The following is a 20779-nucleotide window of genomic DNA, read 5'->3' on the forward strand; positions in this document are numbered from 1 at the left end:
CTAATTAGGAAAGCTAGTGGAGGACTACCTTACCCGAAAGGGGCAAGGGCAGTAGGGGAGTGGTCAGTGTAGGGAGGCCCTCGGGAGGATTTTGCTGTGATGGCGGTCCTGCAAGGGATTCCTGGGAAGGCCCTCGGGAGGATTTTGCTGTGATGGCGGTCCTGCAAGGGATTCCTGGGAAGGCCCTCGGGAGGATTTTGCTGTGATGGCGGTCCTGCAAGGGATTCCTGCATTGGAGCTTCCTATAAACTGTAGCGGGTTTTCTGAAGCTAGTGGAACTTTGTAAAGGCCTCGTAGTGTTACCCTGCCTCGCCTCCTCGGTAGAGGTGTATGGGAAGTCGCGATCTCTTGGCAGATGGGTAACATGACTTGTGGGTAAAGGGTACCACCTCTGCAGAGTGTAAAACTGGTATACTAGCCGAGCTCACGGTCATGAGCAGCTCAGGACTCTCTGATGATTAAATTATGGAACTAAATTCAATTTGTCATATGCATTGCATCGCGGGTGAAGTTGTTATTTTTGTTCTACTACTTAATTGGGTTTGGTATTTACTTATACTTAGTAACTGCTAATAAAATTTTGACCAACTTTAAAAGCAATGCTCAGCTCTAACCATCTTCTTTGGTAAGCCTTACACTTCACGTGAGCTCCCACCTTTGGCGAGTTCATGCACATTATTCCCCACAACTTGTTGAGCGATGAACGTATGTGAGCTCACTCTTGCTGTCTCACATACACCACAGGTCAAGACCAGGTACTGCAGGATGATGCTCATGGAGGATGCTGCGATGAGTTCGTGAGTGGTCTAGGTCGTCGTCTCCCAGTCAACTTTGGGTTGCTGGACCGTTGTCTCCTTATAATGTAATTATTTATTTTGTATAGAACTCCTGTTATATATAAAGATGTGACATTCGATCCTGTGCCACTTTACATCATATGTGGGAGACTTGGTCCCAGCATACCTGGTGTTTATGTTAGCGCCCGGGTTTTGGACCCCTAAAATCCGGGTGTTACATTAAGCGCATCCTACGTTATGTTAGAGGCACTCTGGACTGGGCCTGTGTGTGCGACCCTCGTTTCAATCCGGTCTAATTGTTTACTCTGATGCTGATTGGGCAGGTTGTCCGGATACTCGCCGTTCCACTCATGGATATGTTGTTTTTTCTTGGGGACAACCACATTTCTTGGTTCTCCAAACGCCAAAACATTATGTCTCGTTCCAGTGCTGAAGCAGAGTATCGTGTTGTCGCCAACGTCGTTGCTGAGGCCTCAAGGATCCGTCAGTTGTTGTTTGAACTCCACACTCCTCTGGGCAAGACAACATTGGTATATTGTAACAACATCAGCGCAGTTTATATGTCTTCCAACCCTATCCAGCACCAACATACCAAGCATATTGGAGATGTTCACGTCTTACAAGTCCCCACGAGGCCACGACATCCCAGTTCCCCGACGTCTTCACCAAAGGACTGTCGTCTTCCATGTTCAATGAATTCCGTTCAATCTCAATGTTCGCTCCACGGACGTTTTGACTGCGGGTGTTAGACAAATCTGTGTATAGACAAATATGGCTAGTGCTTGGCCTGTGATCCGGGCCAGCTACATATTGTAGTATTGATTTTGGTAGTGATTGATTGGGTAGATATGGAGGTGATCATGCAGGATCATTGCCCGTCGATCCTGTAGTTCCCTTAGTGATAGGAGGTTTCCTTTTGTCTCTAAGTCTCCCTCCTCTATATATATGTACATGTATCACCCTTTCATGTATATACTACTATTTCTCCAACCCAGGTGGTCTGTGATTAGATTAATTCAAGCTGGAGTCCTTATCCCTTGCGTGGTTATCCTAATGACACGCGAGAAACTGTTAGGATATGCCTAGGAACGGGTCTAGATCTCCCCCTAAATATATGAAGGGGTACGACCGATCGCAAACACACAATCCAATCGAATTAATCCAATTACCTTATTTATCTTTATGCATTAGGTCTAGATGTAGTGTAGCTTCCCCAAACTTAATCTTCACCTCTCTACGGCTCTACGTTGTCTAGAGGCCGTTTGGGTGACTTGCCGATCCTGAAGCAACCCTACAATCTCTCCTCCCCAATGGGGTCCTTCCCAAGAGGCGAGATCTAGGTTTACCCGAGAGATCTATCCGCCATCGCAGACGATACGACGCCCTACTGCGGACGGTCCGATGACCTACCGCGAACAGTCCAGCTCCTCGCAGAGTTGACCCCAAGGTCTTGCGCGTTGCATGAAGGCGGTTCATTGGTATTTGTCCCAAAAAATGCCAATAGTAGGTGTTACTAACCTTAGGATTGACAAATGATGATTAGTCCCTAAGGACTATATAATATATATAGGCAGTAGACCTGAGCCTAATGGGCCTTAACACCCCTCCTCAAACTCAATGTGGAAATGGAGGATCTGAAGCATTGAGTTTGATCAAGTGGAACTGATGTTGTGCTCTTGTTTGCGCTTTGGTGAAGAAATCTGCCAATTGAGATTCTGATGGCACATATTGAAGATCAATAGTCTTCTGCTGACAATAAGACCGAGTAAATGATGCATCAACACCAATGTGTTTAGAAAGTTCATGCTTCATTGGATCATGAGAAATTTGTATAGCACTCAAGTTATCACATAACAGAGGTGTAGGAGTGTCACAAGAGACACCAAGATCAGCCAATAGCCAGCGGAGCCAAATAATTTCAGCAGTGGTAGTAGCAAGAGCACGAAGTTCGGCTTCAGCACTAGAACGAGATATGGCCGCTTGCTTCTTGGATTTCCAAGCAATAGAGAGGATCCAAGAAGAATACAGTAACCTGTAGTAGAACAACAATCAACAAGATCACTTGCCCAAGTGGCATCAGAATATGCATGTAGACGAAGTGGGCTATCAGAAGCATAGAGTAAACATCTGGATCGTGTCCCACGTAAATATCGAAGCACACGAAGCAAATGACCATAATGAACTGAAGTTGGTGTGGATACAAATTGGCTCAACATATGAACAGCATGAGCAATATCAGGTCTGGTGATGGTGAGATAAACAAGACTACCCACAATATGACGATATCGAGTGGGGTCTCCTAGTGGTGTCCCATCCTTCGGACGAAGTTTTAAATGAATATCCATTGGTGTTGCAGCTGTGCGAGTATCAGTAATTCCAAAGCGATCAAGAAGATCTTGTATATACTTGGACTGAGACAGGTAAAAAACTTTTGGAGTCTGCTGAACTTCAATGCCCAAGAAATAGCTAAGTGGACCCAAATCAGACATCTGAAATTCCTTACTAAGATGCTGCTTGACATGAGAAATATGTTCTAAGTTATCACCTGTAATCAGCATATCATCCACATATAATAGAAGTAAAGTGTGACCTTTTAGAGAAACATGAACAAACAATGCAGGATCATGTTCTTAAGAAGAAAAACCAACAGCTGTGATGACAGAGATGAATCTCTCAAACCAAGCACGAGGAGCTTGTTTCAGCCCATACAATGCGCAACGGAGATGACAAACGTGCCCTGATGGAGTATCAACCCCCGGAGGAGGATGCATATAAACTTCTTCATGTAGATCACCATTGAGAAAAGCATTCTTAATATCCATCTGGGAGATAGTCCAAGAAGATGAGGCTGCAATTGCAATCAAGGTTCGAACAGTAGTCATATGCGCAACAGGTGCATAGGTCTCATCATAATCAAGTCCTTGAGTCTGTTGGAAACCACGAGCCACAAGACGAACTTTATACCTCTCAATGGAACCATCGGATTTTGTCTTAACTTTGAAGACCCATTTACATGTGATAGGAACAACATGTGAGGGTAAAGGAACAATATCCCATGTACCAGTGCATTCAAGAGCAGCCAATTCATCAATCATAGCTAGCTGCCACTCAAGAATCTCAGAAGCTTCCTGATAAGTAGTGGGTTCAAAAATTGCAACAGCAGTTCGTGGGAAACCATAACGATCTGGAGGTTCAATAGTACCACGATCACGAAGACGATATCCCTGATTAAAAGCATCATTAGACTTAGAGTTGTTAGTACAAGAATCAGGTACATGATCAGTACCAGGACCAGCCGTAGGGATAGAGCGGGAACGACGAATGTAGGTTTGGATGATAGGTGGTTTGGAAGAGGAAGAGGTGGATGACGTGGAGGTGGAAGGTGGTGTTATGGGAATGAGAACATCAGATGTGGATGTAGAAGGTGATGGTTCAGATGCAGGAATGGAAGGAAGACACATGAAAGAAGTAGATTCTGTGGGATAATAGGTGGAGTGAGTAGACTGGTTGTGAAAGAAGGGGCGATTTTCATTGAAACTCACATCTCTAGAAATCCGAATATGACGAGTAGATGGATCATAACAACGATAGCCTTTGTGTTCAGGACTGTATCCAAGGAATACACACTCTACAGATTGAGCAGTCAATTTAGTCCGCTCACGTGGTGGTAACAAGACATAGCATATACATCCAAACACACAAAGATGATCATATCGTGGAGAAGTCCCAAAAAGAACTTCACCCGATGATTTACCAGAAAGTTTAGATAAAGGTTGTCTATTAATGAGATACACGGCAGTGGAAACAACTTCACTCCAAAAGTGTGAAGGCACAAAAGAAGATATCAAAAGAGTACGAGCACTCTCAATAATATGACGGTGTTTGCGTTCAGCAACACCATTTTGGGCATGAGCACCAGGACAAGAAAGTTGAGCTAGAGTACCCTCTATGGTCAATATCTGGTGAAAATTATCATATAGGAATTCACCACCAGAATCTGAACGAAAAATTTTAATAGTAGCAGAAAACTAGGTGTGAACCATGCGATTGAAGGACTTGTAAATAGAAGGCAATTCCGAGCAGCGTTTCATGAAGTAAATCCAAGTATAACGAGGATGGTCATCAATAAAAATGACATAATATTTATGACCACCTTTAGAAACAAACGGAGATGGACCCCAAACATTAGAGTGAATTAGATCAAAAGGTTTAGCAGAATGGGAATTACTAGTAAAATATGGAAGTTGTATTTGTTTTCCAAGATGACAACCTTTACAATGAAAACTAGACTCAACATTAGTAGAGCCTAAACATCCTGACTTTATTAGAGTAGACAGACGGGATCCACATAAGTGGCCCAGACGATGATGCCACTGGGCGAATGACGTCTTGGGGCCCGAAGCAGCGAGCACATGAGGTGTAGTGGTAGGGGATGAAAGAAGACGCAAAGTGTCCAAGATGTAGAGGCGAGGCGAAGATTTACGGCGATGGCCAGTCCCAATCACATCCCCTGTTTTGCGATCCTGTACAAAACAAGATGAGTCATCAAATCCAACAAAACAATTGTGATCGGTAATTTGACCAACTGATAGTAGATCCATGAATAACTGAGGTACAAAAAATATATTTTGGGACAGTAAAAGTTGAATCAGAAAGAGAACCCTTGTGGGTGACATGACATAATGTACCATCAGTAGTTTGAACAGAAGTATCCTCGGTGACAGGTTTAGTAGACGCCAGCCGTGACTGATCAGATGTCACATGAAAGGAAGCTCCAGAATCAAGAACCCAAGATGATGACAAAGCACCAGCAGATGAAGTAGTAGCAACCGCAACTGAGCCTCTAGGAGATGGTCTTGTACCACGACCACGAGTAGCACGACGGACACGAAAATCAGCCAGCTTCTCTGGAAACTTAGCAAAGCAGTTCTCAGGCTGATGAGTGGTCTTTTTGCAGTGTTCACAAGGCTGAAAGGAGGTGTTCCTAGACCTCTGAGCAGCAGCCAACACACTATGAGAACTCACACCAGTAATAGAGGACATAGACTTCAGACGAGTCTCTTCAGCAAGCAATTCGGACAATGCCTGAGCCATGGTGAGAGTATTCGAACTGTGAAGCAGCCTTGCACGAAGGGAATCAAATTCAGATCGAACTCCCATAACAAATCTGTAGGTAAAGAACTTCTCAATGGACCACAACTGTATAAGCGGGCACCATGGAGGTCAATGCACTCATAAGCCGATCAAAGGCAGAATAATATTCATCAATGGACATATCATGTTGCTCAATCACATGAGTCTGCTGCATAAGGGTATGTAGAAGAGCACCGCTATCCTGAACAAATCGATCCTTCAGATGTGACCAGATAGCCTTAGCAGTGGTAAATTTGGACAGACTCATAATCATAGTTGGTTTAGTGTTGTTGACCATTGCAGTCATTACCTTGCCATCATTGATCTGCCAAGTCTTGATTGCAGCAGCATTGCTTCTATCAGCTGCTAAAACTGGAGAATCTTCAGTCAAATGAAATAGTAACCCGTGACCTCTTAATGTAGTCTGGACACAAAAAGCCCATTCTGGATAATTCTGCCCATCAAGCACAATATTGACAACAATAGTGTTGGCCGACATATTGAAGAGCAATAAAATACTGAAGATTAACAGATCTGAAAAAAGACTGGATTGATGGTACCGAGAGTCCGAGACCGTGCGAAGTCACAGTACAGCAGCAGATCTGGCCTGTGCTGCACGCCGCACAAACAGGTGCGATGCAGCGACGGACGGCGCGGTAGGGCTAATGTGCGACGGAGCAGGAGGACGGATACCGGCAACGGCGCAGAAGGGCGGGACAGCGACGCAGATCCGCGGCACTGCCCGCGACGACGGCGAACGGACGCAAGAGGCGCAGACCCACAGCTTCCGGCGAAGATCCGCCCTGCGCGAAGTCCGGCAGGAGCAGGAGGGCGCAGATCGGGCGGAGATAGGGCAGGGGTGGTGCCGCAACAGCACAGAAGGGTGGCTGCCCGCAGATCCCGGCGAAGATCCGCCCTGCACAAAGTCCGACGGGAGCAGGAGGCGCAGATCGGGCGGAGTCGAGTTGCGAGGCGCAGACCCGCAGCACTGCCCGCAAATCCCGACGAAGATCCGCCCTGCGCGAAGTCCGGCGGGACCAGAAGCAGATCGGGCGAAGTCCGAGCAGGGGCGGTGCAGCAACTGTGCAGGGCGCAGCGGCTGGCGGCGGACGCTCCGGCGGGAGCAGAAGTAGATCGGGCGGAGTCCGAGAAGGGGCGGTGCAGCAACTGCGCAGGGCGCAGCGGCTGGCGGCGGACGGCGGACGGCGCAGCGGCTGTGGGTGGGGGAAGGCCGCGACGAGGAGAGGAGGGGGAAGGCTGAGACGGCGGCTGAGGAGAGGAGGGAGAAGGCCGCGACGGCGGCTGAGGGGAGGTAGAAGGCCGCGACGGCGGCTGAGGATCGTGGAAGGCCGCGATGGCGGCTAGAAAATTATTAAAACCCTAATCGTAACCTGCTATGTTACCATGTTACTAACCTTAGGATTGACAAATGATGATTAGTCCCTAAGGACTATATAATATATGTAGGCGGTAGACCTAGGCCTAATGGGCCTTAACAGTAGGCATACGTGGAATCAAAATAAAACAAACCATTTTGCCATCTCAAAATCGTCTCTTCTCTTCCTTTCTTAACCATCCATTGGTTGACAGTTCATGTGGCTTTTAATTGGACGTCTATGACCTGGTGACACACTAGGTCTCCTCCTAGCTCTTAAAGCGAGCGTTTAACAATGTTTTTTACACTCAGGGAAGAACAGATTGAAATAAAACCTGGAACTGGAAGCAATTGTCTTGGTACTCACTGAACAAACTGATTGATAAGAAGGTTTTCGAATTTCTGCTTGAATAAAATCATCCTTCAGTTCATATAATTGCAGGTAGATGAAACTCTGTGATGGCATTGTTTCAAGCTTGCACATATCTGCCCACTTTCGAGACCTGCAAATACCAAAGCACGTTAAAAAAATATAAGTACATGGGCAGAGGAGGGGAGGATGCAGGCGACAAAAAACTGTTACAAATTCAGCTGCATACCAAGGAAAAAGTATCATTCAGTAGAACTTAGAGACATTTTTGTATGGGAGGAAACAAATGCAAGGCCACGCAGAACAATAAAAGGTACAGGTAGACAAATGAATCGTCTTCTTTAGGCCTGACCACATGGGCCAACCCCCAACCCTACCTCCACCTGCCTGCTCCCCCATCCTCTCAGCCAGCAACCATAGGCCGGCAGGAAATATCCTTCCCCACCTTTATCTAATCACCTGGCACAACTAAGGTCTATGTGTCATCCCTCCTTTCAACATTACCCCTAAAATATCAGCCTTTTGGACAACCGAAGCTTATGGCCCTGTTTGGGAGAGGTTCAGCTCTCCCAAACCAAATACAGAGCACCAGATCCAACGTGGAGCAACTCCACTGTGAATCTGGGATCCCACTATTACTGAGATAAGTGTCTGGGAGAGCTCTATGGTGGATCTGCTGGGCCAGACCAACAGTAGCCAACTGCAGCCCATTAGTGGAAGCTCCTCCTCCCTGATTGTCTTTTTGCTCGAAAAGCGCAGGAGAACTACGCCCCAATATATTAAGAAAAATAAATGAAGGTCCAAAGTAGACCAGGTACAAGGACTTCCTTATGGAGGTCCAAAACTCAGCAACCTGAAAGGATCCATCTAAATAAACTAGAAAAAAGCACACCAAACTATCTGCCCCCCTCCTAGAACTAAGCCTTAGGAATAGAGGCCGCCAGGTAAGAGAGGCCCTTGGCCCCAGCCATCTCCCACATCATTCTTTCTTCCCTAGCTAACCGAATAGATAGAGATACATTGGGGGTCCAGCCATCAAAGATACATTTTTTTCTTGAAAACACAGGAGAACTGCGCGATAATATATTAGAGAAGAGGGACAGATACAAGAACAAACTGGGGGGCCCTACGGCGGCCAACAACAGGCATACAAAACCCCATCCATAAAAAACTAACAAGAACTACCACAACGTTAGCTAACTAGTAGGGAGGCCCGACATGGGGGTAGTGAGCAAAGACAACTTTTTTGCACTAGCCATCTCCCAAAGGTCAACCTCCAAACCAACTCTTCTAATAGCATCAGCAATACCGGGGCTCTTATTGTCAAAAACACAGCCATTGCACTGCTTCCATAAGGTCTAGACTCCCAGAATGACTAGAGAATTGAAGTCATCCCTTGCGATTCCTAAGACCTTGGTGCATAACATTCTCCACCACTCAAGGAAGGCACTATCCTCATTCTCCACCACTCAAAGATATATTTGTTTCGATGATTCCAAATAAACCATGCCGCCAAAGCAATGAGAGAATCGAATCCCTTCTTAATAGGTCCATTAACTGACTCGGAAGCTTCTTCCCACCATATCATGAAGGCAACCCAGACTATGGTGCGAATGTTCGCAGACCAACTTGACTCAGCAGCTTGAACCAGAAATCTCTTGAAAAAACACAAGACACTAAGAGATGATCCAAGGTTTCAGTTTCTTGATCGCATAGAGGGCGTTTGGAAGGATGATCAATTCCTCTTTTAGCAAGCCTGTCAGCAGTCCAACACCTGTTATGGGCTGCAAGCCGAAGGAAAAATCTACACTATGGAGGAGCCAAAGTTTTCCACACCCTATTGTAATGGCCAAAAGAAGTTGATCCTAAAAAAATCCGTCATACGCAGCCTTAGCTAAATACGTTCCATCTGCAGCTATGTTGAACACATGTTTGTCTTCAATCTCAAGCTGTAATTCTATATCAGAGAGCAGATCCCACAGCTGAATATAACCCGCTAACACTCCAACAGATAGAGCCCACTTGATATCTGAGATCTATCTTCTATGCAGTAAGGCCTCCTGGATTGTTCTTCGTTTTGCAATCCTCTTTGGAATGGTTTGAAATAATCTAGGAGCAATATCACTGATTTTTTGTCCCAAAAGCCACTTATCTGTCCAAAGCAAGGTATTGGTTCCATTTCCCACCTCCTAAATTAGAACAGTGGAGAAGAAGGCCCGAGCTTTATAAGGAACTTGAATAGGAAGGTTTGCCCAAGGACACCTAGGATCAGTTTTATGCAACCAAATCCACCTCATATGCAGCGCCCAGCTCATCTCATGTAGGCAAGGTTTTAAAGTCGGCTAGTCGACTCTAGTCGCCTGAGCACCGATAAGGTGACTAATCGCAATTTGTCGTCGATTTGCTCGATTAGTCGAGTCTAGTCAACTCCTAGTCGTCCTATAGTTGTCCACCTATAACAGGACCACATGTGTGTGTATATATATCAATATATATGAATATATATAGTTGTAGCTCGACTGCAGGACTGCATGAACTGTACCAGTGCCACTGCCATCGTTCTAGGGTTGGGGCAACACAGATTCTGGGAAGATGGCTTCAACATTATTACGCCGCCTCCTATTCTCTTCTGCAGTGGCACAACAATCAAGTGAAGCACTACTCAAGAGGAGGCCAAGGCGGACACAATACTGCTCAGTAAGTAAACAGAGAACATTGAACAACCAAAATATCAGAGCAATTACTGTCTGAAGAGGTCCTCAATCCTCATCTCGGTCTCTGAATTCTAAACAGAGAAGTGGTCGCCTACTCGCCTGTTCAGCCGTTGAACAGACAACAGAGGAGGACGGGAGCGCGCTGAAGGGGGGGCCTCTGCAGACTACAGCCGTCGTGCGATGGAGGGGGCGCAGCTGCTGCTCGAGCAGAGAGTCGCCCAAGCACAACAGGGCGGCAGGAGAGGAGGGCGGCGGCGATGGAGAAGGGGGTGGTTGCGCTGCGAAAGAGCGCACGCTCAAAAGTGCATACCGTATTGGTACAGGCAGGGGCGTAGGGCAAAACAGTGTTTATGTTGTGTACAGATGGTGGACCGACCCACATAATAGAGGCTGGATTAGTGGCCCAAAACAGGCATAACTAGTCAAGCATAACCCCTAGTCAGACGACTAATCATGATTAGTCGGCGACTAGGACGACTAATCGCTACCTAGTCGCTCTAGTCGAGTCGGAGACCCTAATCGAGCTCGAACTAGCGACTAATCGCGATTAGTCGGACGACTTTAAAACCTTGCATGTAGGTTAGAGATACCCAACCCTCCCATCTTAAGGGGTCGACACACTCTTCCCCAACACAGAAGGCAGTGCCCCCCATTAGCTTCCTTGTGTCCTCGCCAAATGAAACCTTTTTTAATCTTATCAATGGCATCCAAGGCCCAAGAAGGGAAATCAATAGCCATAGCTAGGTAAATGATCATGCCTGTAAGGACGTGTTGCACCTGAATTCTTCTACATGCCCATGTCAATAAGTCAGCTTTCCAATTTGGGAGTTGTGCTGCGATTTTGTCCACAATAGGTTGCACTTGGTCTTTAGTAAGCTTGTATATAGACAATGGAAGACCAAGATAGTGGCAAGGGAAGGTTGAAAGCTCACAGGGCAACAGGTTTTGCACCACCATAATGTCCTCATCTGAGCACTGGATAGGATATACATTAGACTTATTTTCATTATTATGGAGACCCGAAGCTTCGCCAAATAAGTGTAGAATATCCAATGTGATCGATATGTCGACTGCAGTGGGGTGTAGGAATAGAGCCACATCATCTGCATACATGGAAATCTGATGGGGTATAGTTGTTCTTGATAGATGCTGCAAAAGACCTGCTTCTTCCGCTTGTGAGAGTAAGATACCTAGGACATCCATAGCAAGGATAAAAGCATGGGAGAAAGGGGATCTCCCTGCCGAAGTCCTCTTCGATGTTTAATACATTTCCATGGAAATCCATTAAGCAACACTTGGGTGGAAGATCCACAAATAATATCCCTCCAAATTTGCCCAAAACCAAAATGTTTCATGACATCAATAAGGAAGGGCCACAAAACTGAATCAAAGGCTTTAGTGATATCTAACTTGAGAAGACTAGGATTTCTTTGTTGATGAAGAAGTCTTGAGGTTTGCTGCACCAGCATGAAGTTGTCATGTATGAACCAACCCTTTATGAAAGCATTTTGATTAGGAGAGACCATCTCATGGAGTCTTCTCTGTTGGCTTGTTGTGTTTCTGTGTACATCTATTGTAACTGGGCTAAGGGCCCAGCCCATATAATCTTATCTAAATACACAAGCCTACCCTAATCCAGGTTAGGGTTTCTATTCTATCCAACATGGTATCAAGTCAGTCTGCCTTCTCCCTCCTCCCTTCACCCTAGACGCCAGGGCATCCAGCTGTTGGCTTCTTCCCTCCCACCAGCCGCCTCGTGCCATGGACCTCCCCTGCGCTCCTTCCCCCGCTAGCCACCACCGCCTTGCCGACACCCTTCCCCAGCCGCAGCCGCCGGCGGTCCACGCTCTACACGCTGTCATCAGATCACCAGCCAACGCCTGTGCGCGTGGTCGGCATGGAGGAAACGTCGCCGGGAAAGCTACCGCCACCGCCGAGGGTGTCCGCATCTCCTCCGCTCGCCCTGGCGCCCTTCACCCTCCCCTGCTTGTGGGCACCTACACGCTTCACCCGCACAACCCTACCGAGTTCCCCATGTGCCGGTGGACGAGACCGTTGTGCGCGCGACCGACACGCATCTCTTTGGCTCTCCCATGCGCCCTTCACTCACCCCGGTTCGCGGACGCCTACACCCGCAAAGTCACGTCGAGTTCCCCATGTGCTGGTGGACAGGGTGCCTACATGCGCCCAACACTGCCATGGCGGAATCCTGAAGCCGCCGGCCAACAACTCCGCCCCGTGGTCACGAGGTCGTCGCCCCGAAGTCCTCCCTCGCGCTTCCAGTTGAACGACACGCTCTCAGCGACCAACCAGCCAACTCTGGCGGCCCTGTCCGCGCGCCTGCGCCACTTCCGTGCATCCTCCTGCGCCCGTCGGCCCCGCCTCCCTCCATCGTAATGCAGATGGTGGGATCTCGTTCCCACCAGCCCGCAAGGGCTGCACACATGTGGGCCCTTGTGGCCGCGGCCGGTGCTTGTGCACCGGCATCGTCGTCGTCCGTTGCCAGCATCCCCACCCACTCTGGCGACCTCCCGCCTCCTTCCGCCACGGCCCCATAGGTCACTCTTGATAGCCCCTTCCTCTAGTCCCATGGGAGTGTGGGTGCCCTACGAGCGTCGACTTCTCCCTTCCTGGGTAAGCTCCCTTAACGCCCGTCCTTCGCTCTGCCGACGTCCACATGCCTTCCTATTGTGTGTGTGTCCATTCACGATAGCAATTTCTCTAAGGCACGTTCATGGCCTTTAATCGGATCATGAAACCGATTCTCCATGACTGTGTCAAACTCTACACCCTTAGGAGGAAGCCACGCTCCAGGGTCGTTAGTGTTCCATAGTGCGAGATTGTCAGCATGACAATCAAGATCTCCACCACCGATGCTCGTCGTTAGCCTGCTCGCCACTGGTGGCCCCAGCGCCCATGCCGGAGGCTCTGTGGGGTGCCTTGGCTCTTGCCTCGTACCCCATATCATCGTTGCCCCCTACTACTCCCATCGATTGGGTTGTCAACTCTGGCACTTCATACCACACCACTCTAGGGCTCGTAGGTCATAACTGGAACTCAGGCCTAGAACACGTAGGCCATGAGTGGGAGGCGGACCGACTCTCTCCCACACCACGGCTCAGCGCCAGGCGCAATTAATGCGACATGCGCAGCATCGATGACGATAGTGGTCCCTTGGTCAGGCGCAGAATCCACTCGAGTGGCTCCCTAACGCCTAGTCTAACCCTTAGCCTAGGTTGTGCCTCGCCTAACCCCATGTGCGACGCGGGTGTCATCTAGGCGTATTCACCTAGGCGGGTTCCTCCCTGTATCCTCTCTGACTCGTGGGCCCTCGAGGACCCTGGGATCCGCTCCTTAACATAGCTTGCTCGTTTAGGGTTTTAGGGTTAGCCCCTTGTAATTACAGTTATACCCATGTGTAATGGGCCAGGCCCAACAACCCGAGTCTATTAATACAACTGCCAACCCTGAGTTAGGGTTTGCATTCTCCAACTTGGTACCAGAGACAGATTTCTCTCTCTTCCCTCCCACCCACACCATAGTCATCGGCTTCCCCAAGCTCCAGTCGTTGGCCCCCTCCACTGCGGGCCCCTTGCGCCCACGTGCGGCCCTCACCGCCGACACGCGGACCAACCCCGAGCAGCCCCGCCGGCGCTGGCCCCCCCCCTTCCCGTTGGCGCGTGGCCTGCCCCCGTCCAGCCCCGCCCCTGCAATGACTGTGTTTTCATTCTCCAACTAGGCTAAACTCCTTGGTGATCCTAGGAGCATAGACTCTATGATGACATCGCAACGACTGCATGTTCAATGGAGTTAGGCCAAACATCTCTACAATAATGATTATGAATGAAATTCGATTTTGGGAGATGGTTGGGACCAAGGGTCTGTCATTGCCTAGTGTTCATGGTTAAACGCCATAGGGTGTTCTATGGCCGTTTTTATTGTTGTCTCATTTCTTCTTCAGTTTCCCTCATGTAACTATGTAGCGGAAAATAAAAAGACCAAAACTAATTGATTCGGCCGCCCACAGAGCTTCAGCCAGCCCAAGACTGCCAAGGTGCTTAGCCCCAGCCATGACCCAGCAACCTAACTCATTTAGGAAACATTGCTGCACCATGGGAATAGAAGGAGCCTCCACCTCAAAAATAACCCTATTTCTCTACAACCAAAGGCACCAGGCTCCAAGGATGATAGCACAGTTAAAACCTTTCCTCTTTTTCCTTGGTGATTTTGCCACTAACATCCCGCCACTAATCAGCGAAGGATGGGGCATCAGGACTGGGTGTCAGGTGCCCCGAGCCAAAAGGGGAGAGGATACTGAACCAAAACTGACGAGCAAAAAAAAGAGGTTAAGATGTGTTGTATTGTTTCTTGGACTTGGTCACATAAGGAGCAAGCAACTGGATGAGGTAGACGTCTCGATTGTAGCCTGTCAGCAGTCCAACATTTATCCCTAATAGCCAGCCATAAGAAATGGGGCCAAGTCTTCCACAACCTCTTCCATGGTTCAAAGGTAATGGCACCGGTGAAGAGGGCATTATAACAGGATTTAGAAGAGTACAGACCTGAGGCCTCATGCCTCCAGGAATGACGATCATGCTCATCCTTCAAAACAACCTCATTGACCACGTTCCACAGAAGGAGGTACTGCTGTAACCCAGGAACTGTTTTGAAGAGCTTGAGCCACCGTCCTAGAACCCACAATTTTCTTATCAACCTTCTGAAAAACATCTGGAGCAACCTCAGAAACAGCACACCCCTCCAACCAGCGATCTGACCAAAATAGAGTGTTTGCACCATTTCCGACAGACGAAACTACTGAGATGGCAAAGAACTTCCTAACCTGCGGGTGAATGGGAAGGTCCAGGTCCCTCCAAGACCTGCTGGCATCAGTATTCTGCAGCCAAAGCCACCTTGCCTGCAGCTAATCCCTGAAAATGCAGATTTGGTATACCCAGCCCTCCTAGGAAAAAGGGCCTAGTAACAATGTCCCAAGACACCAGACAGTTGCCACCATTTACTTCATTTCTCCCCTTCCAAAGCCACCTTGCCTGCAGCTAATCCCTGAAAATGCAGATTTGGTATACCCAGCCCTCCTAGGAAAAAGGGCCTAGTAACAATGTCCCAAGACACCAGACAGTTGCCACCATTTACTTCATTTCTCCCCTTCCAAAGGAAGCCCCTTCTAACCCTGTCAATCCCCTTGATCACCCATTTCGGGACACTCATGGCGATAAGGAGGTAAACAGGAATAGTGGAGAGCACGAAATGAACCAAAGCAGTTCTACCCGCCAAGTTAAGAAGGGAGGCCTTCCAGGAAGGTAAACGATCAGCTATCTTCTCAACCCAACCCATTAGAGTACCCTTCGATAGCTTCTTGTTGGATATGGGCAGCCCTAAGTAGGTGCATGGAAAGGTTGTTGAAGGGCACTGCAGTAAGGAATCGCTTTCCTGAACCGCCTAATCATTACAAGCAATAGGGATAAAACAACTCTTTTGCATGTTGGCAACCAACACCGAGGCCTCCTCAAAACAGTCAAGAATAACCTTAGTACACCTCAATTCAAGATCCTGTGGCTTAATAAATAAAACCACATCATCAGCGTATACTGAAATCCTTGACTTGATTCTATCATAGTCAAGAGTCTGCTTTAGCTCTGTTGCAGGGCAGGTTTTCTTCTTTTCCTTTTGTTTTCAGCTCTTTTGGGCTTGTACTTTGATCATTTTCTGGACTTTTCTCCTCTTGGTTTAATGATGCGCAGCTCTCTTGCGCGTTCGAGAAAAAAAAAAGTCTGTAGCGGCATATTAGCCTTTTGTATCTGTACACTCTTCTTCTATTAATACAATGATATGCATCTCTCCTGCGTATTCAAGAAAAACATGTTGAGACAAAAGGTTGTTATGGGGTGAAGCTAAAATAGTGGCTTCACCTAGCTCCACCTCGCTCCGGTGGGCTCTACATTGGACTCTATGATAGCATCTTTTAAGGAGCTCATATGTGGAGCTGTTTTGCCAAACAATTCATGTAAACAAATCTAGCTCTACTGGTAGAGTTGCTCATGAAGCCGGAGCCAAAAAAGGCGTCACCAATGTTTGTGAAGCTATGGTTTGTTGAATTTGTTGACATCTACAAACTATGTAAACAGAGCGATGGATGCTATGTTCTGAAATTTGTGAAGTTGTATCATGCAAGCATGAAGAATTATGTCATCATTGGTGCATTGAATAAACTATTTGAGGTATGCACAATCATGGTACAATTATAACGCCATCAAAATAACAAGAGTACATCAACCCAGGTGGACATGCATCACATTTATACACTAATGCAGTCCACAAGGACTAGGAAAAAACTATGGACAAGCCAGTTTATTTTGATATTTGCATTGTTGGTTTTGTCACTTATTTTGTTTCCAAGCCAGACATGTCAGCCTCTACTATATTAAAGCATCAGTTTTCATGGTTCCACGGTTCCACCGTCATCGCTTTTGCAAAAAAAAACTTATGTTTCTTTGTAACAAACCCGCGGTCCAATCTAAAAAAACCTCTATATTATATTTGTTTCTTTTTCCATCCGATTTGCCCACACTTAAATGGTAAAAATGCTAAAATTATACACAAATGGGGATTCAAATCATGGTTGTTAGCTCTAAACCCACATTCACACTCACCTAGCCAATAGAACACACATGTCTTTATGTGTATACTCAAGCATAAAGTAAAACCGTAACAAGGTACGGGCACTTTGCTAGTAGCTTTAATATGCCAGTAGTAGATGGCCTATTAGAGGTCCACCAAACTAAGGTTAAGATTGGAGGCCACTACATTTAATACAAGTACAAACATCCTTTGGTAGTAGGATCAGGCTTGAAGACATGTAATCATGATGGTTACAGGTCCCTCTACTATTTGTTAGAGTATAAGTGAATTGACCAGCACTCTGTCAATTTAAGCTTTTTGGTTGAATTGTTTGGTGTATGCAACTCAATATGGTACCAATGCAGAAGTCTTGTTAAAATTGTGGCTAGCGCAATTAAATAAAATAATTGTTGTCTACTCCTACTCCATGTCTAACGCCTGAGGAAGACTCCACGTGAAAGGGTGTTGAAGCAGCATAAGTAAATTGCTCACCTCTCTCCATTAACTTAAGCTTTTTGGTTGAACTGGTTGATACATACAATTCAATACTATTGTCAAAATCCTTTCAAATATATGGTTTCAAATACAAACTAAAAGAAAGGATATGGCTCACTCAGAATTCTTCAGCCTTAGAAGATATCGTAGCTCGGGAGGCATGCGAAAATCAATTCTCTGATATCTACCAAGCAAAAAAAGAAATATTTCAGTTAATAATATTGATAAAAAGTAACTTATGTTCAAATAGGAGGAAAATGCAAGAAATATAAGACTAAATTAGATTTTGAACTTTGGCCTTGTTCGCAATTTTTTCGAGTCTAGAAGTCGAGTTGAGTTGTGCAGATACTGACTAGTAGACTAGTCGTGACTAGGACAGACTAGTCGTGACTAGTCGAATAAAAGTCGATGATTATATTTTTATAATTTTTTATGTATGTTAATACTAAAAACACGTTGAAACACTAAAAACACCTCGTTTAGCTGAATGTCACACCTCTTATCAACAATAGAAATTATTTCATCCATTAATCTCTCTGTGTTTCAAATCTTACTTGATGCTCTTTTTTGCATGGTCCATAGCAGCCCACATTTCAGCCGTTGCTGGTCTCTACCATTTCAATCTAACAAGATCTCTATCATTTGTCTTGGTCCCCATCAAGTCTTAAATCCTTCCATGTTCATAGATAAATCTGGTTATCTTGTTTGCTTTAGCAATGCAGCTACAAAACCTCTTTTATCTTCCCAATAACCTTCAGCATGAGATCCAAGCAGTGGGTAGCACACGATGTCCAAAATAAGGTAGGAAACTTGTCCATTAGCATCCTACCTACTAGGGTTGAGATGGTTGGGTGGGCTCACATTTTTATACCTAGGCCCAAATAAGTCGCACGACTCAAATGCTACGACTAGTCGTGACTAGTCGATGAGTCGAGCGACTAGCAGAGAAAGTTGAGTCGCTCTGATCGACTATCACCTTCGCACCGACTTTTCGACTAGTCGCTCGACTGTAACACATCAATCTCTATATACTCCAATGCACATCAGTCTATCCGACTAATAGTGTTCTAATATGTCATATATCCTATAGTGTGTGTACAACCATAGTTGATGTCCAATCAGCCCATTTCCTTTGAAGGTAAAGTGCACATTGGACCAGATTTGGAAAGTTTCCCCATCAACAATGTTTCCCACCACTTAGTGCCTGCTTGTTCCCTTCTCATTACTTTCCTTTCTTTATTACTTTTTGATACGTTCTATCCTCCAATCTATTAAGAAATTTGAGATCACACTTTCTCCTCTGATCCTTCTACATTCTTCCCTCATCTTCTCATCATTGTTGAATGCTTCCATACGAAGACAAGAGAAGCTTCTGTGCTGACCATCCAACACAATGATGATCCCCACCAATTGCTCAACAATTGATGTTCCTGAGGTTGGAGCACATTTTAGTCTAAACCATGGAGCACATTCATATGCCTCACCACATTGGAAGTTTGGAACAAATGTTTGGTGTGTATTGTTATACTATTTCTTTTATGTTTAGTGTTGTGGGCCTAGAGCCTAGTCCATGTAACCCTGATATATATGTAATACTCAGCTAATTCAATGGATTAGGGTTTCTACACCCACCACCATGGCATCAAGCCAGACTTAACTCCCTCCTCCCCTCCCCTAGCCATCGCCTGCCCCTGATGGTCCCCACTCGGCTTCCCCAGCCGCTGTCGCTATCATGACCAACCTCCCCCTCCCCTCCTCACCCCTTCCTCGTCGTTGGGTCGTCGTTGTTGCCACACCACCACCCTTTCCCCTCTATCCGTCGGCACCACCACGTCTACAATCGTTGTCACAGACGCAACTGCCCTATGGGTTGTTCACTTTGGATTAAAGCCAGCTGTTCGGACTCCTGCAGCTGCAATCCATAGAGACAAAACACTGTAGAAGCAATATAAGCCGGTACGGATTAAAGCCAAGCGAACAGGCTAAGTCGGCACCTGCCCGCCACCGCCTCCACTCGACGCGGGGCCTATGCACCCCACGCTGCCGACTGCCCCACTGGCCTGTCTATGCCCTCCCCCACGACTCTCCCTACCAGCCGATGCCCTAGCCACCCTTGGCCTACGCGTAGCCGGCCAGGGCCTAGCCACTGTCAGCCTACCAACCCTTGGCCTAGCCTGGCTGACCAGGGCCTCACTGCTACCGGCCTTGACGTCGTCAACGTGGCCCTGGTCAGCCTAGGCATGGATGTCGCCCTCGGCGCTGCTCCCTCCATCCCGGGCGTCAACTTCAGGCCCTCTCCGTCCTTCGTGCCTTCACCAGCCACTTTGTCACCCTCTCTGTCCTTCGTGCCTCTCTTCACGCTTAGGCGGCGGCCCTCACCAGCATCCGGGCAACCGTCACCGACATTCTCGTGCCCGACTCCACTCAGTACCCTCGGTGGCGCGACCAGGTCCTGCAGATCCTCCGCCGCTACGCCCTCGCCGACCACATCCTCTCTACGGTCACTGACCCGTCGGAGGACTGGCTCCTGATGGATGAAGTGGTGCTTTCCTGGATCCATGGCACCCTCACGGCCGAACTTCGGGACATCGTTCGAGTGCCGGACGATACCGCTCACCGGATCTGGGGTGCCCTTGAGGCACAGTTCCTTGGCAACCGCCAGACTCGGATCCTGTACCTTGAGACCGCTTTTCGCTAGCTTGCTCAGGGCGATCTCTCTGTGGACGAGTACTGCCGTCAAATGAAGACGATGGCGGACACTCTCCGCACCCTCGGGGCCCGCATCACCGATGAGAGCCTCGTGCTCAACCTCCTCCACGGCTTGAGCCCTCGCTTCGATCGTGTGACGCCCATCCTTACCCGCATGAAGCCTTTTCCCACTTTTGCGGAGACCAAGAACAATCTTCTTCTCGAGGAGCTTCGCCTCTCCGCTACTGCGACCGCCGCTCCCGCCACGGCGCTCTACAGCGCACCTTGGGCTGCCCCCTCTGACTCGGGGAGGGGGGTCCTCTTCACCACATCTCGGCCCCCGCCCTCTAGAGCTCTTCGGCGGACTACTGGCTCCGGGGGGGTCGCGGTCGCAAGAGTGGACGTGGTGGCACGTCGGGCGACCGGGGTAGCTCTCCGGGCGGTTCTCAGTGGCCATCCTTCTACAACCTGTGGACTGGCACCATCCACATGTAGCCCGGGCCGTCCGCGGGTGCCTCGGCCCCTCGCCCCACCACCTCTCAGCAGGTCTTCTTTGCCGCTCCACCTCCGG

The 20779-nt window shown here is 47.7% G+C and overlaps 1 protein-coding gene across 9 annotated transcripts in view; it reads right to left on the bottom strand.

Moving 5' to 3' along the window:
- The window catches only part of LOC100192729 (uncharacterized), an 88996-nt gene that overhangs the window by 40834 nt on the left and 27383 nt on the right, over positions 1-20779 (bottom strand). For 6 of the 9 annotated variants that reach the window (XM_008663147.2, XM_008663144.2, XM_008663148.2 and 3 more), the window contains 2 exons: positions 17639-17704; positions 7673-7808 (listed from right to left, as the gene is read on the bottom strand). In XM_008663147.2, the coding sequence (XP_008661369.1) occupies positions 7673-7808; positions 17639-17704 (202 nt within the window). Of the gene's footprint in view, positions 1-4810; positions 5321-7672; positions 7809-17638; positions 17705-20779 lie in introns of those variants that run through there. The other 3 variants (XM_035962872.1, XM_008663146.2, XM_020544865.1) reach the window with 2 other exon arrangements.

This window comes from Zea mays, chromosome 10, assembly GCF_902167145.1.
Source record: "Zea mays cultivar B73 chromosome 10, Zm-B73-REFERENCE-NAM-5.0, whole genome shotgun sequence".
Classification (NCBI taxonomy): Eukaryota; Viridiplantae; Streptophyta; class Magnoliopsida; order Poales; family Poaceae; genus Zea; species Zea mays.